The 27,692-nt window shown below is 35.5% G+C and overlaps 1 protein-coding gene across 1 annotated transcript in view; it reads left to right on the top strand.

The window, feature by feature from the left end:
- LOC115432424 (protocadherin alpha-C2-like) overlaps positions 1-24,232 on the top strand; it is a 29,431-nt gene extending 5,199 nt beyond the window's left edge. Inside the window, exons 2-4 of the mRNA XM_030153253.1 lie at positions 2,873-2,931; positions 10,443-10,528; positions 19,986-24,232. Coding sequence (XP_030009113.1) covers positions 2,873-2,931; positions 10,443-10,528; positions 19,986-20,299 — 459 coding nt within the window. The 3' untranslated portion in view covers positions 20,300-24,232. The remainder of the gene's footprint in view (positions 1-2,872; positions 2,932-10,442; positions 10,529-19,985) is intronic.
- The last annotated feature ends 3,460 nt before the right edge of the window (positions 24,233-27,692 follow it).

Below are 27,692 nucleotides of genomic sequence, written 5' to 3'. Positions count from 1 at the left end.
AAAAAACATCAAAATGTATTGATTTGTCCACATTGCCCAATATTGATGTATTAATGCTGCTTAGTTGTTGATTCAGTGGTGGAAATTACCCATGTACTTTTATTCAAGCATTATACTTAAATACAAATTTGAGGTACTTGTACTAACTTCTACTTCACTACAAATCGGAGGCAAATAATTTACTTCATCACCTTTAAAATTCTCTGACAACTTTAAACACTATTACTTTTCAGTAAACAATTTTTCATATTCTTTATGTCCAGTGAAATCTGTCTCTCCATATGTGTCCATTTTGAACATTGTTTAAGATAATGCTCCTCCTTTCTAAACTAAACAAACTATTTTTACTATTATAATCTATTGGATTAATTAGAAAATGCACTCTTTCAGGGACGCTTCATTAAGATCATGAAAAGTTGACTCACAAAGCAGCCACTGTTTAAAATAAATACAGTCACAGAAAAAAAATTATTAGACCACCGTTGTTTTCTTCAATTTCTTGGTCATTTTAATGCCTGGTACAACTAAAGGTACATTTTTTTGGACAAATATAATTATAACAACAAAAGTAGCTCATAAGAGTTTCATTTCAGAGCTGATATCTAGCCATTTTCCATGTTTTCTTGATAAAAACCAAAATCACTTCAGTTCTTACATCAATAGCTATGGCATTTTACTGACAAAAAGTGCTTTTAGGCATTCCATGTTTTCTTTTCTGTCTGTTTTAGTCACATGATACACACAGGAGTTAGTACTTTATTGCATAACCATTGTTTTTGACGACTTTTGATGGTCTAATAATTTTTTCCGCGACTGTACCGTGCTTCAGTTTTTATCTCATATTTTATAAACAGTTTCAAGTCAACAGCCACAAATTTTCAGGTGTCAGTCATCGGTACATTAGTCATACACAGTGAAAATTTGTAGCTAAGGAAATGAAATTAACCTCCAGCCTCTGTTCCTCAGCCCTGCAAATTAGATTTAGTCAAAGAGGCTGGCTATACCCGCAGAAAATACTCCCCTCTGAATTGAATTGAGGAACATAATGTGCCATCTTTATCTGGGACACTTGCTACTGCCTGAGCAGGTTTGTGTCTTAAACACAGTATTTGTCATGCAGTGTTATTAAGGTCCAAGGCTGCAACTCAGCTGATGATGACATATTATAACATTAGCTGTTGTGCAAATGTTCAAAATAATTTCATGCGGTGCACGTGTACTGTGGAGGGAAATAATTATGTAGTCAGGCATTATTAATGACTGTAAATGATTAGCCTATTAATTATATTAATTTTACCCTATGCAGTTCACATAAAGGCATAATCATTAGCAAAATTTGGCTTTCATAAATGGTAAATAATTGCTAATCCTGATAGAGATTTAACATTTTCAACAGCCCTAAGTCCTAAAATGAAAACTCAGCACTGATAAACACTAAAGCAGGTTAATATGAAATACATTAATATATCATACAGGTATGTATTTGCATAAGGTGGACCAAAAAAACTGATGAGTGCATCTATGTATCATTTCATCAGTCAGATTGTTAGTATATTTAACCCTTTCATGCATGAATTATGAGAACCTTAGTCAAGATTTTTTTCTTGAATGTTTTTATTCCTCCTTAGGCATAAAAAAAAACAACAACAATGTGATCGAGTTTTTTTTTCTATAGAGTTACAAAAATATCCATGCATTTAATTTTTGAAGTAAAGAAACATGTTTAAAACCCAATATCAGAAAGTGATATGAAAACAATGAAAAAAAAAACATTTTTAATGCTGCTAATCTGATGTCTTCTCACATTTTAACATATTCTAATGCTAGTAATTACTCATGTCATAGGGATAATATGCAAAAAAAAACCTTTTTGTTTAACAAATAACAATTGATTTACACTAAAACATGTCACTGCAGATCAGGATTATCAAGAACAGCAAAGTTACAGTAATGGTATGAATGTCAGGGTATGAGATGTAAGTGTCCACTGTATTGGCTGATATGGAACTAAAACAACAAAACCCATTAATATACAAGAGAACAGCTGGAGAATAACTGTCCACTGGAGTGACTTATGCATGAAAGGGTTAAAGTGAAATAAAATGCCAAACAGCTGCTTTTTAGTAAAATGTTGCTGAAAACACTCTGCCTTTACAGTGTTAAACTACATGCATATCCATAAAGCATATAGTGTCTGCATCCTATGTACATATACATGATCAGATGAAGCAAATCTCTTCATACTGAGCAAACACAGACAAGACATATAGGATGCGGTTGCCCCGGTAACAACCGCGGCTGCTGCTTATTGGATACTTGAGACTAATAATTTACCAGAGGGCTGCTGCAAGCTCTCAGCATTCAACCCTGGTTCATCAGTTGCAGGCAGATTTACTCTAGTCACACACAAACACACACATACACTGGTCTATTCAAACAGCCCAGCACTCAGCCAAAGGGCAGAACTCACCAGGTTTCACATTTATGGAGTCGGAGAGTGACAGACAGCCCAAAAAAGTCATCAATATGGATCGCCATGTGACCTGCCCTTTATAATGTTGTTGTCGGTGTGTGTGATTGTGTATGGGTGAGGGCATCTGCGTGTCAGTGGATATCAGTGTGTATTCATGTGTGTACGTACTTGCAATGGGGAACACGACTGCAGTGTTCCTATCACATCCAGAGCTGGGATGTGTGTCATGATTAATTGATGAGACCGTGGCCTAGCCTGGCTCTCCACTGAACAGGATCAAGCTAAACTCTGTCTCCCTCTCTCCCCCCTTTCTCTTTCTGTCTTTCCATGCTGCTCTTCATTCTCTCTCTTTCTCTCTCTCTCTCTCTCTCTCTCTCTCTACACCTCTTGCTCGCTCAGCCAAAAGCCCCGAATGCTGACTGGCGATATTCTGCATCTTTGAGGGCAGGGGTGCAGAGGTAAGCACTTTCCTTTTGAACTCTTTTGCTTCTTTTGATCATTTATAAAAGTTACACATAATAATTCTAATTACCCAATCTACATCTTATACTATAGCGACAGCAAACCATCCATATAACGATTAAACTTTTTATTTTTTTATTATTATTATTTACTCTTTGTATTGGAAGTAATTTCACAGGCATGACACAACAATGCAATGTGATAAAAAGGACTTCCGTTCTGTCATTTTTCTTTTATCCCTCCCACAGTCCCACCATACCCAAAAAATAACAATCCTTAATGTAAATCCAATATTGACAAGTAGGGATGTAATGATATGAAAATTTCATATCATGGTTATTGTGACCAAAATTCTCACGGTTATCATTATTATCGCGGTATTGTTGAAATTGTGCTCAAAATGTTCAAAAAGTACTAATACACACACTGAAATAATTTAACCACGTTGTATTAAAAAAAAACAAAACAAAAAAAAACAACAAATAAAACAATAAACACAATGTACCTTCTGTTGGCAGAAACATTCAAATGTTAACCCTTAGTGGTCTGAGCCTTTTTTGGCCGTTTTTCAGTCCTTTTGATTTTGCCTTTATATACTATATAAACAAATGTTTACTATACCCATGTTTGGGATCTTTTTTTTTCAGCACAACTTCATTTATATCATCTGCCTATTATTATTTTCACTTTAACCTACTATAAAAACATAAAAGGACAGAAAACACAAAAAAAATATAAAATCCGATTTGAAAAATGTATATAATTTATTGCATAAATAACACAAAGATGCTTAATGAACCTTTTCAAAGACTTTAAAAGTTAATATTGGTTCCAAATATTAGGTATATAAAATCAAAATCGCAATAAATTAAAACTATACTCAAATATTTGACATAAAAGCATATCTTTACATAGGCGTTTTCTCAGGAAAAGTGATCAAACACAAATCAAACACAGTTATCATGATAATTAGAATTTAAACAGTAATACTAACCATCTGCAATTTTACTGTGGTTTATTGTTATACCGGTAATCGTTACATCCCTATTGACAAGTAATCAGTAGAGAACAGATACAGCAATTGTCTAATTAACAAAAAAAAAGTGCAGCTAAAATAAAACAAAACAAACTTAAACACATATTTTGCTAAAGTGGAAACTGCACTTGACTCATAAGACTTCACAGGTGTTTCTGCCTTATTTAAAACACATTTAGAGGGATGTCCTTTGTCAGTGCAGCACAATAATAAGATAAGGGCATGTCGTTACCAGAAATGACCACTCCTAGCCCCCTCACCATCTGTTTGAACCTCAACCCTGACCTCCTCCTGTGGGGAAAACCATTTGCACCTCCCATCAGTGGATACACTGTGCTTCTCCTCTGCAGTGAAATACTATATAGGTCATCTACATTCTGAGTGCCGCTTCCCCCAGTTACAGTCTTTAAGCAGGAAGCATGAAGGACAAATGAGCTGACTATGACCTTTCTCAGATTATCACGCATGCATCACAGTCTGAACATACAGCTGTACACATGCACATGAGAGTGCTTTTGCATGTCTCTGTCTAGAGATATGGGGAGGAGTTGTAAACACAGACAGCAGATGTCATTTGAACGTTACTGAACATTAGTCAGAGTTTAATGAGATATACTAGAAGCACATTCTATATTGAGCTTTGGCTTCACAAGTAAAGGGCAGTGATAAGATATATCTACCCATTGTTATTAATAATTTGATGTAAACTGGCTCAGAAGCAGACTAGTTAAGACGTTTCTGTTCAGTTCATTTCAGATTCTAATGAGGGACCTTTTATAACAGGGTTTTTAATGGCCATTTTTGTAGATAAGTGAAATGTTACTAAGAATAGCAACTCTTGAGTTGTCAGGCTCAAGACACCTACATTTACAAGTGTTCAAAGAGCGAAAACTGTCAAAAAGGATTTCAACACTATTGGTCCTTTGATCATTCACCATTGAAAAGCAGTGCTGATGATATGGATGGTGTGATATGGAGTCAAACTGATCTATAAAGCATCTGTAAATGGTATCTTTAATGCATCCTGATCATACCAAAGGATTAAAGTTTATGCTCATATTATCATTTCCCAAGAATATTAACTCTTTTTTAAGACATCTAATGTGCTTACCTAAGTTATTAACAAAGATCAAGGGTTGCTAAACTTTTTCACTCACTCTTCTGGTTTTTCTTTAGGACCTAAATCCCCCCCCCCCCCCCCCCAAACAAAAAAAATTGTCAACAAGTGGTACCAGGCACAACAAACCCCGCCACTCACACATATTGTAGCTTATTTTGGCATCGATCCAGCTGATGTCATCATGTCTTTGCGTGTGGTGATATCAGCATATCAATTGCCTCTATATATGTGCCAAGTTTGAAGTAAATTGAAACAAAATTGATGTTTTTATAGACTTGAAATTTTGGCCATTATAAGTAGATGGGAGAAAAAAGATTTTAAAAATTCATAAAAAATATGAACTTTGACCTACTTTTCCCAAAATGTAACCACATCTATTCTGGGTCACTGACAATCTATAATCCAAATTTGGTATGAATTCAACCAATAGTTTTGTTGCTACAGACATTTGAAATTTTTCCCATTATATTTAAATAGGAGAAAAAAAATAGACTTAAGAAATTCATTAAAAAATTTGACCTTTGACCTACTGTTCCCAAAATGTAACCAGATCTATTCTGGGTCACTGGCAATCTATAAACCAAATTTAGTATGAATTCAACCAATAGTTTTCCTGCTAGAGTGTTAACAAACTAAGAAACAAACCGAACCAAAAACAATACCCCTTGCCTCCCCCTCGGGGAGGTGGGGTAATTACCACAACATCTACATTTTTATGTTTCCACCATCAAATAATGTTGAATAGACTTTACTGTCTGTTCCACGAAGGGACAAAGCTGCGAGTTGGAAAATGAAGATAATGTCAGAAATCATTTCAAACTGTTGGTTAGTTATCAACACACTAGTCACTAACAACACACACACTAAGGAAGTTTTTCCTTCCACTGTCACCAGTCACCAGTGTTTGCTCCTGGAGGATTCAGCTGGGTTTCTGTAAATTGGATTGAGAGTCTGGTTTCTACCGGCTCAATATGTAAAGTGTCATGAGATAACTTTTGTTATGATTTGGCCTAATATATATAACATTTGATTGACTGATTGATTGACTAATAAACCAACAATTTACTGATGTGTTTAATTAAGTGTTGAATACTCAGCATAGCACCGCATAAAACATGAGTGAGTTTTGCAAGGAAATGAAGAAAGCCCCACCCAAAATGATTAAAGCAGCATAGAAAAATACAAACAAAAACTATTTTAATTAAGAAAATTAATCCATGGGTCATGGCATAATTGTGTATTTTATCCTAAACAGTCATTTTACTTTGATTGCCAATGGTGACTAACAAAAAATGAAATGTGACCCATTTAGGGTCTCAACTCAAAGTTTGGGAAAAGAATAAAACTACTGAAAGTACAATAAAAATGGCAAAAGTCTCTGAGTGTATTATGTTGTGTTTTGCTATGAGTTTGTAATGTTAATGCTTTCAGATTAATGCATGCCAATCATAGAACAAGGCCGCAAAACAGAGGATCCAATGACATTTGAAATGAAATAATGTGGTTTTTTTTCTTTTCTGTTTTAAGCTGCCATTACATTTTTTTATGATCAGGTTATAAAAGTTGTATCATTAAGTGTAATGAAGCTACTTTGATGTGAGGACATCTAGATCGTCGAGGGCTAATGAGTTTCTCCCTCACATCCCTGTCTTTTGTACTAAATTTTCATAATTTCATGCTAATGATGCTCACTGCAATTGTGCACTCTTCTGCTCCATCTAAGTTGGATTTAATTGGATATTAGTGTTAATTTCTGGGGTGTGGAGAGACCATAATGTGCATCATGTCATCAAGCCCCTCTAACATGACATGGATTAACATAAAGCATCACTGCAATTTGCCGCTGTCATCTCCAAATTGGCAGAGCCTGGGACACACATACACACAGAGACACTTACATTCACACTTTAACCCTATCATGTTTACTGTACCATCTCAGTCTACACACAGACCAGTAAGTGAAAGCATACACTGGCATCAGCATGAAACACCAACATCACTGACCCACATTCCTGGCGTAGTCAGTCAGTGTGGAAGAAACCAGTCCTATCTGTGTCATTGTCACACATGAAACCAGCACCTGCACTGATGTAAACAAGTAAAGCTCACACAGTTCAGAAGATACATTCTCATTTTGCATTCACGACAAAGCCCTATTCAACAGAACACTGGGAGATAGGTAGTAGATGTGCTGCATTGCAGAGGCCCCAGTCAGGGGAGGTCCTCCTATAGGCTGTATTGTATATTCATTATAAATTCATGGGGAAGGAGCTACATCTAGGAAAAAAACTGTTAGAAAAATAAACATTAGAATTGTTTTTAAGTTAAATGATGTAATTGTAATGAGTCTATGCTCTATTTCTCCAATATATTTTATGTTTTGGGCTGATGATTGGGCTTGGGGCATCTGGTGTTTGCTAAGAATATCATGACTCTGACTTTCTGCATCTGCTCTGTTTTTGCTGTGTAGTGATGCAATTCATTATTTACAAAAATTTGTTTATACCCCAAATTTAACTTAGCAAGATGTGTTGCACTAACACAAGCTGCTCACAGCCTATTAGAAAGTCTGTAATTATTCTATTTTGAGTAGAGGTGTGACTCTTCACTACCTCGTGAGTCACATGTCAGAGATGTTCTTTGCCGCTCAATTTGTCTCATCCTCAATTTTCCCTGCTAATTTTTCAGCAGTTAATCTGAGTAGTCAGGTAAATATTTATTCAGAAAGCGCTGTCAAAAACGTCAAGAGTCTGTAATGTAAAACAGCTGCACCTTTGCAACATCATGGTCTCTGTAACCTGCATCACAAGATGAATATTACGAAAACAAAACAGAAATCCTCATCAGTATGTTATTTGTTTAATCCCTCCGAATCACAATGAAGGAAAACCCTGTTTTTGAGTTATTTATTTATTAAAAGTACAAGTGTAACACTAGACAAGCCTTTCAATTTGATTCAGTCATGATATCTTTGACAAATCTCTATACTTCTAATCTTGAAGTTATATTATGCAATTTGCCAATGTATAATATGTTATATTGAAATTTTGCTACATTTTATTTAAAAAAAAATTATATTGATATTGGATGTATAGGGCATTCAACTCATGCAAACTTGGCATTTAAGATTTTGTATTCATTTAATTAAGCCTTGCTACAGATTTAGTGATTAATCATTTCCATCCAAATAGGAGTTAAGACAAAATAAGGAAAACCCTATTAGTAAAATTATTAGAAGTTAAGTTCTGCACTGTTACCTCTTAGTTTACTCACTGCTCACCACCTAAATAAAATAAAACTCATTCATATTTTACTTAATCTTTACTTTTATTAAAATAAAATAAAATAAAAAAATACATAAATGAAAGAAGACAAATTCAGTGCATCCAGAGAAATCTAAGCCATGTCTTGCTTGTGGTGTGAATTTTTAATAATTTAATACATGGGGTGTGGCAGAAGTGTACTACTTTTGATAATTATCATACATTAAAATGCAGCTTTATAACAAGATCAGTCATCAGGTTGAAAAACACATGCATGTTATTGTTGATCTTTAAACAGGACAGTGTTAAATTAAATATATTCTGTATTGTAATTGAATTTCTAAAAATTTTCATCCAAAGTGCTGTGAAACACCATAAAACTGAAGGTGGAAGACAAACGATAATGTAGTTCATTTATTAATTGGCCTCCTTGCGAAAATGGGCACTAATGGTCCATTAGAATGGAACTACAATCCTGCACCGTCAACATTGTGTAGCCAAACATATCATTAAAAAGGCCCTCTTATAAAAGATGCAGTGAAAACACATGTAACACTGATGCTAATGGAAAAATAGACATTGATGGAGTGATTCCTAATCCTGGCCCTGGCAAATCAGCAGACAACTGTTTTTAATTAGGCTTTAGCATTATAGGAGCCAGACAAAAGCTCTTAACTTGGTGAAGTTAGTCAACTACTACTAACAAGTAGCACTGGGTTCCAGTAAGTTACATTTAAGGAAGACATTCGATACGAGAACAAGCTTTTCAGTCAAGGTGTATTTCTATTTATTGAACATCTCAAATGGTGTTCTGTTAAAAATAATCCAATTTTCTAAAATTATCATAATGATTTTTGAAAATATAGAATAGAATAGAACAGAACAGAACAGAATAGAATAGAATAGAATAGAATAGAATAGACTTTATTTGCCAATTGCACAGATACGTCGCAGTATATGTTAACCCTCCGGTATCCAGGTGCACCTTTTAGGCACACTTTGCACTTCATTTCAAAAAACTTCAATTATTTTTCACAATTTAAATAAGGTTAGAATTCAAAAGTTGTTCATTTTTGCATGATCTTTAAAATTCTGGCCACCAACTAAAATGTGCACATTGTAAACAAAAGAAAATTACAAGACTAACATCTGTCTCCCAAGTGTGCCTAAAACGCACTATTTCTTCCATTTGATATGTATGATTAGGGCTGACCTTGATTTACAAAAATAAAATCAAATTAGAGCAGAAAAATAAATCAACAGATAATATTTAATAGTTTGATTTATAGGTGAGCATTTTACACACACTTGGTGACAGATGCTAGTATTTTTGAACATTTGACCTTGCGCCAAAAATAATAATGCAAATGAACCGATCTTGGAGTTAATCATTGACATATGCCAGGCTGCCAAAATCAAATATGTGATCCACTTTTTATGTAGTATACTGAAAAAATAATATATATATTTTTTTGTTTTTTGCATCCAAAAAAATGGTTTGTTTACAATACAAACACGGCATTTAAAGGGTTAAAAAAATGTGACAATTATTGAGTATTTGGTATTTTTATTTACAGCTCAAGCTGATGAAATAGAAAAAAGTGTAAAAGAATAAAGAACAAATTGTATGAAAATTTTTTTGACATTATTCCACAAGTGTGCGAAAAAGGCACACTTGGTGCTTAGTAAGGGCCTTGCTAGACACGATACCGGAGGGTTAATTGGAATTCTTGTGCATTTCCTTGAGTCATGGAATCCAAAGAAAAAAAAGGCATGAATAAAAACAGACACAAAACATAAACCCAGTATATATAAAATTATAAGAAATAATAATAAGAGCATCAAAAGAATATGAAAAGTAGAAGATAAGGGCAATAAGTGTAAGTGAAGTAAAAACCTTAACTATTGAAAAGAAATGATCACAAAATAGTAGAAATGCACAAAAATTGTATAAATAAAACATGAGTAATTTACAAAATTTGTGGGCAATATGGAGGCTGTTGCATGATAAAGCTATTGCAATAGAATAAAGCAGGAGTAAGCTCAATATTTGTCTGATTGCCTCATTGAATGCATTCTTTTTTCCAGTTCGGTCCACATGGAGGAGTCCTCTGTGATGCAGGGCGCCCAGGGGATGCTGGTCCAGAACTGGCCCACTGTCTCCAGTGCTGCAGGTCAGTGGAAGTCTAGACATTATCACGGTTGACTAGGTTTACAAATCCAGCACATTCAAGTGAAAAAATGTGGATTAGAATACAATGATTTTTATCTCAAAGGAAATAGAAAGTAATGGTTTTAAAGCCATTGTAACTTCTTTATGTTATCTGTTGGCTGCTTTTTAGGGCTGAGTGATATGGTGGACACTATTTTGGGGATAAAATTTTATTGATGATTGGTGAACTCTCTTTATTATCTGTAACAAGATTCAGTCTGTATTTTACCCATTCAAATACACATCGCACCTGGCACTAGCACTAGCACTAGCAATTAGCACATTAGGAGCAGTGAGCTGCCACTGAAGGCACTCAGGGACCAACAACAGGTCTGTACCTTGGTCAAGGGCACTGACAGGAGGGTTAACCTGTGTACACCTGTTTATAACCTAGTGGACCCCTGCAGACCCTGAGTACAAAAAAGCACCAGTCTGAGAAATGAACACAGACCCTTTAACCCTGTGGTTTCCAATCTTTTCTGCCTCCTGACCCCATTTTAACATCACAAATTTCTGTTGACCCCAGACATTCAAAACAGAGACTTTTTTTTTTCTGAAATTAATTAGTTTTTAATCATGTAATAGTTTGCTATACTCTGTTGCAAATAAACATTAATTCTAGATGACATTTAGCCTATATAATGTATATGGACAGAGGCAGAAAAGCCAGGTGTACATTACTGCACAAAGTGAGAATTTTATTTTCCTTGGTCAGGATATGTACAGTCAGTCCAGCTTAGATTTACAAGGCTGACAATTAATACAGTAAAAAAAAACAAAACCTCAAACTATGAATTATGAAAGAGCTGCAGCATCTTAAACCGACCACAATGAACATTTGAAAGACCAACAGTACCACAGTGCTGCAGTTTCAGCTTCACAGTTTGTCATGTCTTTTATGTATTGTCATTGTCTCTCTCAACTCACCATATATTTTTTATTTGTAAGTTTTTCTAAATTTTTTATCAATTACTAGAAATTTCAGGCGACCCCATTTGAATTCCAGGCAACCCCACGTGGGGTCCTGACCCCAAGGTTGAAAAACACTGCTTTAACCCATTAGACCCAAACGTCCACTGGCGACCAAAATCCGTCCACTAATCCTATCAATACATGTAAATAATTTGTGTAAAATACAGTTGGTCACCTTTTATGATCATCAGATGTGACCCATTTGGACGTTCAGAGGCTCCGAAGTGAATGTAAAAACACTGTCATCTTCTACAACATTGATTCACCAGTAAAACCCATGGAGTTGGATCAATGACAGTGGATGGACACATTTGTTTCATGTTCAGTTAATGATAGATTTTACAGGAAAAGTCACTCTGTCTTCAGTTTCTCTGTTTTTTATATAATAACCCTCAACTTTATTCTGAGCTTTAATGAACATCTACATGATCAGTAAAAGAAATACAGGAAAATACATGATTTACACTGAAAAAACTCAATATAAAGAGGATAATATTACAATAAATGGTGATAAATCACTTAAGACAAGTTACATATAGAGATAAATTAATTTGGGAACTGCCACAGCACTAGCACTGGGTCTTTATGGGCTAAACTGTGAGGTAGACATGCTAACTGTTAGAACACTGTGCCGTCTAAATCAACCCTTTGTTGATTTGTGCTGATGTGTGAAAACTGAATAGGTCATATACTTAATTGTGGTTTTAGACGGTGTTGTTGTAAGACCATGACACAGTTGTCAAATACTAAATATTGTTGTGTGTAATTCAGTTACTGCATTATGTATTTGCTGTGGTTTGATGCCAAAAATAGGAAAAATAGTATTGTTTGAGTCTTGTATCAAGTTAGTGATAAAGGTGTAAAAGCACTGAGGGGTAGGATTAAATAAGTTTATACTTCTTCCTACTCCTTTTCGACCATGCAATATTCAGACTTGTATGTGCTGGAGATAGATTCTGTCCATTTAAATGTTTTATTTTGTTTATTTTGTTTTGTTTTTGTTTTTTTTTCTTTCTTTGCATGTTTGAAATAAATAAATCAAATCAAATCAAATTAAATTAAAACATTTGCAAATTTGACTTAAAATAATGTAACGCGCTGGCCTTCCATTGTTATGTGAGCTGAACAGACTTGGTGGTAGCATATGTTAACATCATTATCCTGCTACTAACATTATTATCCTGTTACTTATAGTTATCATTTTATAAGTTTTGCTCAAATATCTCTATAATATTGCATATCCTTCATGACAGAGAAACGTACTAGGCCTACATTAATATGCAAAAATCATCTATATAAAGATCAGCTATAGGATAACAGTTGTCTATTGTATGCAGTAAGTATTATATTAAACTGGGAATTTGACAAATTTGCGCTTAGAAAATGTACAAGATGTTGAATTCTAGTACGATGTTCATGAACTAAGATGTGACACCAAAGGCTTGGGGCGCTTATGCAAAACTACAAAACATTTGGATCCTTCCATCAAAGCAGGTAGTAGCATGAAGAAATCAGACTAAAATAGAGCATTGTTTCTTCCTTCCCTTATTAATTAGAAATGCGCAGTCCTGAGTGGGTGGCAAGAATGAAAATGTGTTCCAAGTGTAAAAATTTGGACTCCAAAATGACCTGTGTTTCATCATTTACACAAACACTGGCTCAGAGATGATGACTAATCAAATCTGGGAATACTAGTTGGATCCCACAAAAGCACAGAGAGGCTATTTTGAGTCTGTTGAGGTTGACTTTGTAAGTAAGATTTTGAGACAGTGTTTGGAACATTGTGAGCTGCTTCTTCCTTCAGCCTTGCGTCTGTACATTGATTTTCTGTCTAGCAGCAGGAATTAGTACACAGGTAGAGACTTGTGGATGAAGCAAAGCATCACAGTCAATCACTCAAATACTCAGTGCAAGAATATGTCTCTCTGTTTGTCGGTATGCATGTGTATGTGAAGACTTTTCTCTCTGTGGAAAAAGAGAACTGGGGAATTGTTCAGTATACAAGCTGTGCTACTTCCCAGCTTCTCTTACATCCTAGTATGTCGGTGGTGTTTTACTGCAAACTAGGGAGATATTTTTGTAGAGCAGGTAGGATGCTGCCTTTGTGATCAAATATGGGTTTATACAAAGTGCTATTTTTACGGCAGACTTGTCAGGAGTTTATGTCGGAATAGGAAATAATTTGATTGAAGCACTCGGAGTTAGCTCTGATCCTCTTTTCTGTACTACATCAAGAGGTGAACTGTTATTATAGTGAAGTTGTCCAGCGTTCTGTGATGCGTCTAAAATGCAGTAGCCTCAGAACTGTGTTTATGTAAGTGACCCATGGCGCAGATGAGGAGACAGTTGTCTAATGCCAGAGGGGTTGAGAGGCTATTATCAGTAATAAGAGAGTGCAATGAAAAAAAAAAGATCCCTTAACATTAAAAGCAATTTTGGAGAGGAAGAGCAGAGGAGACGTTCAGGGGGATGGTGGAAAAAAAGCGAGGTGTGGGGGGATGGAGAAAGAGAAAGGTTAAGAGGATTGGCAGGTTCCTGCAGTAGTGTTGTTGCTAGGGAACGCCATGTGACCTGTTGCCTGGCAACACTGTCTAACTGAGAGATTGCTGCAGCAGCCGCACCCTCCATCAGTAGGGAGTGGGCGAAGGCAGTTTCCATGGCAACCACTCATATCTCTGAATGGAAGATTTAGAGACAGAAAAAAAAAAGGACAGAGTAGGGAGGGAGAAAAAAAAGAATGGGACTCGACAAGGGCAGGTATTAGCTAAGACAAAAAGGGGGGCACGCAATAATTTAGAAGAAACACTGTTGAAAGGGAGCGCTCATAAAGACATGTCTCATTCCAAATGCATGTGATGTACTGCACATATTTACACAAGAGCTACACAGATTTGTGTGTGCGTGTGTGTGTGTGTGTGTGTACTACAAACCACCAGAGAAATGAATTTGAAATAGAACTATATCCTGAACTAGACAGAAAAAAGATATCCTACTTTAAATGTAGGACATCAGGTTAAATGAAATGAGCCTTCAGACACCCACACATCTACAGCAGGTGTCATGGCAACCTCCTCACAAGAAGCTATACTGACCTGCTTACCAGCCATTACACTATAATCCATTTCAGACGGCTGTTTGCTGTGAAATATAGGCTAATATGAAGCAGTGGCAGAGGTACAAATAATCCTCCATGTTAGAGAAGCAGTAGCACCGCTGAAGCAGAGCTGTTCAGTTGTACAGACATGACCTGCTGGTTATTAGTTTTTTTTTTACATACACACACATGAATATCAGTGATTAACACCTGGGCCTGGATTCTAATTAACAATAACAGGCCTTTGGATTTGTCACAGTCAGTGCAGAAAGCCCAGGGATGTCCCAAGATACCGAAACAATATTCAATTTGTTCATGGTTACACTGCAGCTTCATATTTTAGCTCAGTTGGTCATGCACTGGGCTGTGATTTACTTTAGCCACATTATGTGACACATTAACTACATTATATAAGGTATATTATATATACAACAAGACTGTTGTATGTGGTTATTGCACCAGTATAAGCTCTAACACAAAATGGTGTGAGAAAGTTTAGCATTGTTAGTATTGTTTCTAGCAATGTCTCAGGTTGCATTATTCCCATTCTCCTTTGACTAGAGCTTCTTCAGGATTTATACTCAGATTAGATACAGACAAACATTACAAACAAATGTCAAACACCACTAATGGTACAATAAGACAATAATATCTGATACCATGTAATCGTCCAATAAGTTATTTCAACTGGCTAAAATAGACTTTTTTAAAAAAGACCTCCAAATGCAAATTTTTAATGCAACTAAAGAATACTTCTATTTTTGGAAGCAGGAAACAAATTATTTATGTGTGTTCATGTCACTGTGGTATGAGCCTGCTATGTAACTAAAAACTGGTCTCATCATGCCTCGTCTTCCCTGCTATAGTGGATCACTGACCCTTTGCAGCACTGTCTTTATGATGAGTTATTCTATGATCAATTTTCAATGAGTCATGGCTCAATTATGTATAATGGAGATCTGTGAGAGGTGCAAGATGGGTTTGTATGTTCCTTTAAGGAGCATAAGGTTAAACAGGGTAATAATGCAGACCTATCTAATAACCAGTGAGATAGTGTCCATTACATCTGCTCTAATTATAGTCCACACCAGTGCTTCCACTGGTCTGGACCTATGGTCAATAAGATTGCAGAGGTGAGATAATTCATCTGCACAGCCATACTTCTGATCTGTCAGCTGACAGTCTGTGTCTGTTAGTATCTTAAACGGCTAAAATTTGCTTAGAGGTCTTATTTATGCCTTTGTGCATAAGAAATCAAGATAAGTGAATCCCCAAAGGAACTTTGTGTTGGTAAATGCAAGTTATGCAAATTTACAGGATTTCAGTTCTGTTGCAACATGTTGATGTTTCATATGAACTATGTTTTCAGGTCAAAAATGTCCAATTTCATCACAATTAATGCTATATTTTCATGTCATAGATGACCAAGTTATATTTTAACTGAATTTACCTGAAAAACAAATATTCTATTCTTTTAGATTCCCCAATTTTTCTTACAAGATTATATACTACATATCACGTTTTATTTTTACAGGTTGCAATATGGAGTATGGTGCTGATCCATCCCGTTTATGTTACACCAATACATACATACAATACATACATTCTACCCCCCCACCCCCACCCCCCATGTCAGGTCCGGCATCGAAATCTGGTTTAACAAAACTCATAATAAACACAGTAGAATATCAAAGGGTGCTTCATATACTTTATGAAGTTACCCTTGGCAAAGCAAATTTGTTCAGCACCAAAAGGAACCAGACTACCATTCTGCTGTTAGAACGCTGGACAAGACAAGTAGGGAAAAAAAAAAAAAAGTAGTGTGAGATACTCCCTGGTAAAATGTCCAAATAAAAGAGGATACACAAGTAAAGGTGTTTGAAAAATGGGCAATAATGACTGGGAGTACAGTTGGTGTTGGCTGCTGCCTTATCGGTACAGACAGCTGCCTGTCAGCCAGCTGAGCCCATAAAAAAAAAAAAAAAACATACATTAAGAATGTCACACATCACTTTTTAAACCAAGAGTTTTCTAATAATAAGCATTTTTATAAATAAATAACAATTCTATAGTTATTTACTCTTTAGTATGATGATAAACTATACAATAAATAATTCTGATACTAGTTTTTGCACAGGGATCATTTGTGGAAACGGTGACATGGCTGCAGAGCATCAGTATGATGGGATCTGTAACAACCATGTCACATCCGTCCACTGCCACATTTTGTGTTTTTGTGTCAGCTGTTATTGTTTTAGATCCACAATACTAACATTTATGAATAAGAGGAGAATTAGCAATAGTAAGTATATAAGTTTATTACTAATAAATTACTGGTACTGACCAGATCATCATGGGTAATGTCACGTCCGTCCACCAGCAAAAGTTTTCACATACGCGTGCTATTCAGAATCCAATATTCCTGAACATATAGCTTCCACTGTCAAATAATATCAGTAGTCTGTGCACAAATGTATTAGCATTATTTCAACACAGTTCTATGCATTTCTTACAACTTTTTTTGACAAAAATGGCCACTCATTTGACCCCCTAAGTAAATTTTAGCCGTTAAGCATTTTTTTTTTTTTTTTGTCTTGTGTTTTTTGTTGTCTGTCAAAACTTTACCTACCATTGTAACATTCTCAGTGTAGCGTCAGCATTTTGCAAATTAGGTGGCCAATGTGAGTTAAAGCTATCGTTGTGTTGAGCTTTATTTACCTCTGCCTGGACAAGACAACACAGATAAAAGGTTGGGAAATGAAACATGATGTGTGAAGACGTGAAACACCTCATGAAACTTTATTCTACATTAGGGTCAAAACATGGTATTCGAATTGTCTCTGACGGGACATTTTAGAGACAATTTGACAGATTAGTGTTGCTAAATGACCCACATTTTTACTTTTGAATTCATTTTTGCTTTAGTTGGACCATAAGGGATTATCCAAAACAAGGAGCTACTTTTTATTGAAATAAATGTTGGAATGGCAATCAATTAAAGTTCGCTCTCTGATGGGTCATTACTGTGTTTTGACTCATTAGTGGAATCTATAAAGATCCAGTTTGGCAGATACCGTGAAAACTTATTTAGCTGATGTGGTATCATTGGTTAGCATTTTTTCCTTGTTCATTAGGACTTGTAATTTCAAGGACACAGTGCCGGAGCATACTGAATATAGAATAACGAACAGAAATGGACCCAAAAACAAAACATGACATCACAATTTACCAAGCAGATGTGACAGATAAGGTTACAGATGTTCTGTTGCTTATGCACTCTTATGCCTAATAAAAAAATATCACAGAATAATTGTTACGTCTATTCAAGGTTAATTATCACTCACTGAATGAAGTGTGAGGCTTATTGTTTAGTCACATCTGTCCTATGGTATCATCAAGTGTATGCACTCAAGCAAAAAGCCAGAAAGTCAAAATAGAATTGTGTCTTGTAATCTTCATGCACTACATCAGCCAATAGTTTACATTATAGCTCCATTATCTTAGCTTGGTTTTTTAACAGAAAACAGCCATAGTAAATCACCTCTGTTTTCCCTTTGGTTTCAGTCATCAATAGCTGCATGAAAGATCTTAAACATATTAACATACAAAACATAATATAGCCTAGATATTTTGTACCCCCAGAAATTTCATAATAAAACTTACTGGTATAGCACCAACAATTACATTTCAGCATCCATTTTTTTAATATTTACTTTGCAGTGGAAACAACTGCAGTACTTTCTTTTTAATCAAAAACGTATTTTTGATCCTCTGTGTTTCAGGGTCTCATCCTCATCTCTGCATATGTTTAAAATAATAATATAGCTTGATAGGTGTAGCAGCTGTAACTGAGGGAGGCCGAGGAACAGGAGGGAAAATTTTGTTACATGTCAAATGAGTGGGTGTGTCCTCTGTCATAGATAGATAGATAGATAGATAGATAGATAGATAGATAGATAGATAGATAGATAGATAGATAGATAGATAGATAGATAGATAGATAGATAGATAGATAGATAGATAGATAGATAGATAGATAGATAGATAGACAGTAGTATGCTCATTGCTCATTTGGCTGGTTTTCCTCACTACTGAAGGATACCACAATTTAGTAAATAAAATGAAACAAAGCACTTTAAATAAATAATGATGTGCCTACAGGGTGTAGGAAAACAGTTTTTATTCCATAATCATGTTTAGTATCAACATCATGTTTGAGCCGTCTTTCTTATCTGAGTAATTAGAAGTGGGCGGCACCCCAGCACCATTAGTCCATACTTCTTATTTTATCTTTATCCTCTGTGAACTCATCCTCGGAATTCACTGGGACATTGTGCGTATGGACAGTGTGTATTTTCAAAATAGTGTACTTCCCTTTGGGACAATGGTTGAAACCATTTCAGTGCTACAGCAATGTCATAAATAGCCTACAAAGAAAAATCAAACAGAATCTTGTTGCAAGGCCTGTGTTTGATCTAAATAAAATCCAGACCGAAAGTAGGTCAGTGCAGAGGGAACTGGTGTGGGCCTGAGAGCACCGTGACTGCAAAAACACGCCCACCCCCATCTTTCTTATTGCTTCTCTCTCTCTCGCTCTCTCTCTCTCCCGCTCTCTCTCTGCATTTCATCTCACATCATCCTTGCTTTCAATTCTGGCAGCTTTAACCTTTTGACCTTAATAATTCCTATTTTCACCTTACATAATATCCGTGCTATATATAGCTCTCTTATTTATTCATTAATTTTTTTAACATTTTGTCAGATTTGTCCCCCCTCCCAGTTTACTCTTACTCTGTCATCTGTTTCTGTATCTTAAAGGTTGAATGCCTGTCTCTGTTCTCCTTTGAGAACAGGGATATGTTGCTGCCAACACTCAAATACAAATACAATCACACTGCTACGTTAAACATCCCTGTGGTTTAAAGGTTAGTTCCCTCCAGTGTTCCGATCTGTGGTCTCGGCTGATTTGCTGTCCTTAAAATATCCACTATTTGAGGCTATGCCTTCACTGAAATACTCTGCTCATTCTTGCTTGACTGTGATTTATCGTTGTGTGTCAGGTTTATGAACCACAGACCTAATAATAAACAGATAACTGCTTTAGTTATTGACATATGGATGGTTCTGCTTATCTTAACAAAAGTCTGATTATAAGTGTGTGTGGGGGGGGTTCTTACATATTTGGAGATTTATCCTTTAAATCTGATAACAGCAACCAATATTCAAGTAAAAAACATAGGTTAAATTACAAATTAGTAACATTCTAAAGACTTGGTATAGGTGATGATTGGATTACTTAAGTAAGAAGACGTGGTATTGTTTTCCTTACACTTTTTTTTTAATGCCTATATAGATGGAGAGGGTGGCGGAGAGCTTTCACCCCCAGTGGGCGCTGGAGTTAACAGCAACAGCTGGCACTTCAGATACGGCGCCGGGCAAGGCTATGGCCCGCCTCAGCCCCTGAAGCCTGGAGAGATCCCTCCTGAAGCCTTCATCATCCCTGGATCCCCAGCCATCATTTCTATCCGCCATGACGCAGGCCCTGTGGATGACAAGGGTGACTTCATAAGCTTTGGCAAGAAGGAGGAGGCCAAGAAGAAGAAGAAGAAGAAGAAGGACAAGAAGGACAAGAAGGAGAAAGGAAAGGATGATGGAGGGGATGAGTAGGGGAGTGGGGGTGACTTGAAAACAGAGCTACCAACAAACTCCCATCTCAATTACTGAGCCAGAATAAAGCCAAATGCACATTTTCAAATTAAGGGAGAACCTCTTTTGCACCATATTTGCATAGACATTGTACAGTGGCCATACCCTAACCCAAGGCCAAGCTTGGCTCCCTACACTATGCGAACATACTAAACAAATCCATCTTGGCTTATTTGGCCTATAATGTTGACCTACAACACTTTAAGGTTTAAGGTAAACTATTGTACTGAGTAGCTACATGCCATCAAGGAGAAAAGGTTGGACCAAATTGAATTAACAGAAAGGAAGGATACTATTGGATTAGATGACCCTTTCTGTGATTTTGCTGCCCCTTTGTATGATGAAAACACCTGAAAAGGTGTACTATTTGTATCTAAGCACTGCTGAGGCTGTCCATGTTGGCATCTCTGTCTTTATGCAGCCCCCTTCCTTTTGGATCACCTACTTAAAGGTGCAAAGGAAGTCATTGTAAAAAAAAAAAAAAAATGAAACAGATGCTTTTGTCTTCAATATTATGGAGGCCTTGTAGAAATTCAGAAAATGTGGTCTTTTGTAAAAAAACAAAAAGAAAAATGAAAAAGTCACAACATATGTGTACCATGAGATTACCACCTTTAAGGCAGATAAGGTGAACAAAACAAGCAGGACCACACTCTTATAAAAAGCTCTGTTTCAGTGTAACATAGCACATTGCAGAGGCTGAGGACCTGGACTGGGTTGCACCAACTATGCGCAAGTTTGTTCCCAGGTGGGGGTATAAAGTAGTGGCTTCATTTGTAATTAGCAAGTTAAAAATTGAAGTGTATCATGGGAAGTTAAGGGGTAATCCTACAGCTGTAGCTAGTTATAAAAATTTAGGAAAAGTAGCCAATCTGTGATTGCAACACTGTGCTGATAGGTACAAACCACATGGATTTGTGATTGACTAGATTGGCTTAAAAATTAAGATTGGAAAAATCCATATTTGACTCTTAAAGGACACAATTAGTTTTTGCATGTTTCAGTCCTTGTCTAAGAATCAAGTATACTTGTCATCACCACTAACCTGCAGCACACAACTCCTCTGTGCTTTTAATGTGTTTTTCTACACTTTCAGGCAGCAGTTTATTGTATAACAGAAAACAAAACTGTTACCTGTACACTTGATGTAAAATTAACACAGAACTTGCTTTCATTATTTAGACACCATTTCCTTTCCTTTCCAAGGAAATGTAGTTCAGAAAGAAACTTGCAATACATTATTCCAATAATGGACCTTACTCATATAGTATGAATGGGCACATCAGACTGCCTGAAAAGAAGAAAGACACTTTAAAACCTATGAAACTCAACAGTATAATGGTTAGCAGTGATCTAAGTATTTAATTTGTCTAAACGGGTCAGAAACATCAAAAATCACTACTATGCTCCTTTAAGTTGCAAATAATATGGAATTATTAAGAAAAAATATGTGTGCAAAAAAACAAAAAAAAAAAAGAAAAAAATCCTGCTTTACTGTTAGTGATTGCAATTCTGTGACTTTGTATCATTTGCACCCGCTTTATTGCTTGCTTGACTATTTAGTTGTTACTTAAGGTTACGTTGTAACAGATTTTTGTGGTGCTACCGCTTGTATTTTAGCAATGCGTGACTCGGGATTAGTGGCTACTTTGGAAAAAAAAAATAATGGTAATAATAATACTAGGGAACCTACGTGCAGCTGATGCAACCGGCCCCTGACCTTCCTTGCCTCCTCTTGTGGAATATGGCACAGGTTAATGGGGTCATAAACCCACTGTGTATCAGCACACCCAGTCTGACACATACATTATTGTACACAAATGATGATCCTCTCTGCTTCTACATAAACAAGAAAACACACTCTGTCTCTTGCTCTCTTACACACAGCAGACACAACAGACATACAGTACATACCAACACATTAACTGTAAAATTGTACTAAAAGAATACAAGCTTAACACTTACTGCTCCAACTCTAAGACTGAAGGTGCCATCCTTAATATGGGAGTGTATTATAAGGCTGGAATGCAGGAAAGTTGCTTGTTGCTTCATTTCTGTTCAAGCCTGATCCTCTACTTCTGTCTTTGAATGTTAAGTAGTTGTTCTTCAAGCCCTGCACCACTGCCTCGATTGCTTCAGTGCTTGTAGGATTTGCTTGCCCGCTGCCTGTTTCCTCCCTCTTCTCCTGTTTCTTCAGATCAACATGGTTGGAAGACATTTTAAAAGTCACTCTCCCTCAATGAACTGTTCTGCCGTAAAACACAGTAATATGTGTGTGTTTGCATTTTTACATACACAAACACAGCCTACACATACAACACACCACATACACATGTCTTTAGTTCAACTTCAACTGTACTTAGGCACTTGGACCAGATTCTCTCTCTCGATTGTTTGTTTGTTGACAGCTCTGTCATCTCTAGCATAGGATCAACACATTGCATCGTGAGGATATCTGACAAGTTAGCAATAACTTAGATTACGTTGTGCTGAATTTGAGACTATGAGACAAGATGGAGAGGCAAATGAGGAAACTGAGTCAGAGCATAGAAGATAACAAATACATCAGGCAAATCTTTCCCACTTTGCACAAGCAGAGGTATTCCAGTTATTTGTTTGTCAGCCATGAGTGACAAGTGATTACACAGGGTCGACCAAGACAACTTTTAAAACAAGCAAAGCGCACTTCAGCAGACACCGATTGAAAGGCGACGATGTAAACTCAATCGCAGTTCGGCAATAATTGGTTGTTTCAATGACCAAAAAAAAAAAAAAACAACAACAAAGTGCTGCTTGGATGTGCTGAAAAGCTGCAGCGACCCGTGAATGAACTGTAAAAAAGTTGCAGTGATCCAAGTATGAACCTTAGGTAGAGATGAACCTTATTATGCTGTGACGTCATGAAAACCCGGTGTAGCATGGTAGAGAAAGAGTATCGCGAGCAGTATTGTGAAACAGCATCGTCATGATTGAAAGTGTCAACAAATCTCACCTCAGTGTTCCTTTTTTTAGACCATCGTATTATCAGTCACAGTAGGGGTAGAGAGGTACTGCTGTCAGGCTCGATCCCCTCCCATGCACACATTTCCTCCCCCTGCCCAGTCCTTTCAGGTGTACTTCTGTGCTGTCAGATCACCAAGTGGCTGTTTGCATGTTATAAGCAAAGGAAACAGATACTATATAGATACTATATATACATAGATATGTTTTTCCACTGGGAAATGCGTATTGGAATACATATACCTCTGATACACATTCTCAAAAGACAAAACACACACTGAAAGATCCACACTCATTCACACATACTGTACAAACATACATACATACATATACGCTATTGCCAACAGTAATTTGTGGAAAAATCCTAAAAGAATCACATTTTCTATCCTGTCGAAAATGAATTTAATCTTCTAGATATACATAATGCTATTGTGTTATGCTATGAAATGCCTTTTTTGTTTATACCCTTATAATTTTGATAGATGAAATCAATCCTTTAACTTGTGTTAAGCTTCGAAATGATGATCAAACAAATACTATTGTGAAATTGAATCATTTACTCACCCTCCATATCTATTCCTTGCCCAGTAGAATAAATAAGCAGAAAAGGAAGAAAAAAAAAAAACAAAAAAAAAAACATAAAATGGTTGAAAAAAAAAAAAAAGAAGTTGATGTATTCTCTGCTTGTGTATAGTGAATGTTCCTCAGTCAATGGGTGTGGCAGTGAGTGGCACATACCAGTCGACTGTGACAGTGCAGATCTGTTAAGAACTTCTTTTTTTGTACACCTGCTTATCATTGTAAAGGTGATAGTAGTGATTCTTATGATTTCATCAAACTGGTAATGTGTTTTGTTAATAAGTCACAAATAAAGTTTTTCTTAAATATCTTAAATGGACTACGGTGTCTTTGCTAAGATGATATTGTGTGAATATGTGAATTTTCAGATCATTTCAACCAGCAAATGAAGCAACAAAGACTAATAAACTCTAAAAATATCCAGTATTTTTAATCAGCCAATATTAAATTTTTGAATGTGTTTCATGGAATCTCTAGCTATGGAAACTATTCAGAAAAGTTTAGGTCCACAGTTAAAATGTAAAGTAAAGGAGTTTTAGTTTTGTTGTTATTTTGACAAAGTATGGATGTTTGTGATGCATGAACTGAAGCATGTGACCCTGCGTCATATCTTCATACCACTGAACAGTTTTTAAGCTTAATTTCTCAATTTGGAAGAGACGGCTTCAATAACACACTGATTTGTCTCTATCTTTGTTTGTTTCTTTACTTCGAATATAACATTTAAAACCAAACTACAAAAAGATTCACATTAAAAGAAAGGAAAACATTCAAAAAAGAGCAGGATGAAGTTTAATTTATAATCTCCCGCCCCCTTGCCCCATCCTTCTACCTTTCCTAAATTCCTATGTCAGATCCTATAAGTAACTCAAAAATCCTACACATATCGGACTAAATTCTGACTAAGCACAAAACACAAAAATGCTATACATAAACATATACATAACTCTGTGCATTTAGCAACAGTATTTCACATCGAAATAAACTCTGTTCCTTTTGTGGCAATAATAATACCCATATCAAAAACAGAAATAAACTCTGTCCATTTCATAACAATAATACACATATTAAAAACAAAAATAAACTCTGTCCATTTCATAACAATAATACACATATTAAAAACAAAAATAAACTCTGTCCATTTCATGACAATAATACAAAAAACAAAAATCAACTGTCCATTTCATAACAATAATACCCATATCAAAAACAAAAATCAACTCTGTCCATTTCATAACAATAATACACATATTAAAAACAAAAATAAACTCTGTCCATTTCATGACAATAATACAAAAAACAAAATAAACTCTGCCCATTTCATAAAAATAATACAAATATTAAAAACAAAAATAAACTCAGTCCATTTCATAACAATAATACACATATTAAAAACAAAAATAAACTGTCCATTTCATAACAATAATAAAAAAAAAACTGCCCATTTCATAACAATAATAAAAAAAACTCTGCCCATTTCATAGCAACAATACAAATATTAAAAACAAAAATAAACTCTGTCCATTTCTTAACAATAATACACATATTAAAAACAAAAATAAACTCTGTCCATTTCATAACAATAATAAAAAAAACAAAAATAAACTCTGCCCATTTCATAACAATAATACACATATTAAAAACAAAGATAAACTGTCCATTTCATAACAATAATACGCATATTAAAAGCAAAAATAAACTCTGTCCATTTCATAACAATAATAAACATATTAAAAACAGAAATAGACTCTGTCCTTTTCATAACAATAATACACATATTAAAAACAAAAATAAACTCTGTCCATTTCATAACAATAATAATAAAAAAAAACTCTGCCCATTTCATAACAATAATACAGATATGAAAAACAAAAATAAACTCTGCCCATTTCATAACAATAATACACATATAAAAACAAAAATAAACTCTGTCCATTTCATAACAATAATACACATAAAAGCAAAAATCAACTCTGTCCATTTCATAACAATAATACACATATTAAAAACAAAAATAAACTCAGTCCATTTCATGATAATAATTAAAAAATCAAACAAAAATAAACTCTGTCCTTTTCATAACAATAATACACAAATCAGAATAAACTATCCATTTCTTAGCAGTAATATACATATCAAAAATCAAATGTTGAAAAGAATAACAGTGGTGGTAAGAAAGACAAACAAAGGAATACCATTTCTATTAATATATATGCAACAGTTTGTTTCACAGGTAAAGTCACTGATCAGCACATGTAAATGAATTTGAGTTTTGTTGTTCCATTGACAAAGGGTGTTGAAGATGGAACACTTCATATCCTCCTAACAACATGAGAAAACAAACACTTTTAGGCTAAAGTTCTCAATTTGTAAGAGAGACCTTCAATAACAGAAGCCATTGGAATGTAGTCGACGTGATCAGTTTCCTTAAAAGTTTATTTAAACCATGTGTCTGCATCTTGTTTTAGAAGAAGAAACTCATAGCCACTCCACAGTACGACACATTATTTCCCATCATGTCTCTGAACGTCAGCCAAATCCTGCTTCTTCAGAACTAGTAAACAACAGTGAAAGATGTTTAGAGTTGTGTAACACTGAGAAACAGGAGTGATATTGTGAAACACATAACCCAAGGGGTGAGAGCCTCATTTGCAGCTGGCCAAGGACTGAAAAAACCCTTCCACTGCTTTTCCTGTAAAAATAGCTGCAGTTCTTCATTATTCTTAACCCTTACTGGTCTCCACCATTTGAACAATGGGTTCAATGGGTTCAGCTGGTGGTGTTGTCTAGTAGAGCTTCTGCTCATGTCTGTACCACAGGCTCCATCTATCTGTAGATGACGGTCATTAATGAACACCACCCTCCCCATCCCCTCTGCAACAGGGACCCCTTCTGATGAACACTAAGAATGGCAACTGACCCATATTGTTCATAGTAGTTGTGCGTTTATAATTCAAGAAAATAACATTTCACAAAGAACACAGACTGATTTGTCTCTATTTTGAAAAGACTAACAGTGGTGCTAAGAAAGACAAATGGATCCATTATCCTAATAGCACTGGTTCACAGCTAAGATGACTCACACTCAACACATGTACATTCATTCATTCATTCATCATCTGAACCCGCTTTATCCTCACTAGGGTCACGGGGGTCGCTGGGGCCTATCCCAACTACTTATACCAGGGGTGTCAAACTCATTTTAGTTCAGGGGCCACATTCATTCCAATATGATCTCAAGGGGGCCGGACCAGTAAAATAACAGTGAAAAAAATAGAATTACAATATAATGTTTAGTAACTAAGCAACATTTCCTTAAAATCTGAAAAACATGAACGACTTGAAATGTCTTAAGAAAAACAAGTGCATTTTTAACAATATTCTGCCTCAGTTTACCAGTTCGTGATTTACACATGTGCATTACAACTTACATTACAATTACAAATATATAAAACATTTAGTAACAAGCAGAATATTGTTAAAATTGCATTTACTTCTCTTGAGACATTTCAGATTGTTCATATTTTTTTCAGGTTATTCACATTTTTTTTTGTAAAAGGATTATTTGTTACTGTACACATTTTCATGTAATTTTACTTTTTTACACTAAAACAAAGATAAAATCTGCAGTTGTCATCATTTATAGGTCATTATGATACTATTTTGCTGGTCTGACCCTTTTGAGATCTAAATGGTCTGTATGTGGAACCTGAATTAAAATGATTTTTACACCATTGATTGTTAACATCTTCAGTGTCATTTTTGCATTTCACAA

Source organism: Sphaeramia orbicularis, chromosome 14 (genome assembly GCF_902148855.1).
Source record: "Sphaeramia orbicularis chromosome 14, fSphaOr1.1, whole genome shotgun sequence".
Classification (NCBI taxonomy): Eukaryota; Metazoa; Chordata; class Actinopteri; order Kurtiformes; family Apogonidae; genus Sphaeramia; species Sphaeramia orbicularis.
The sequence above is the reverse complement of the archived record's forward strand: the minus strand, read 5'-3'. Positions and strand labels throughout refer to the sequence as shown.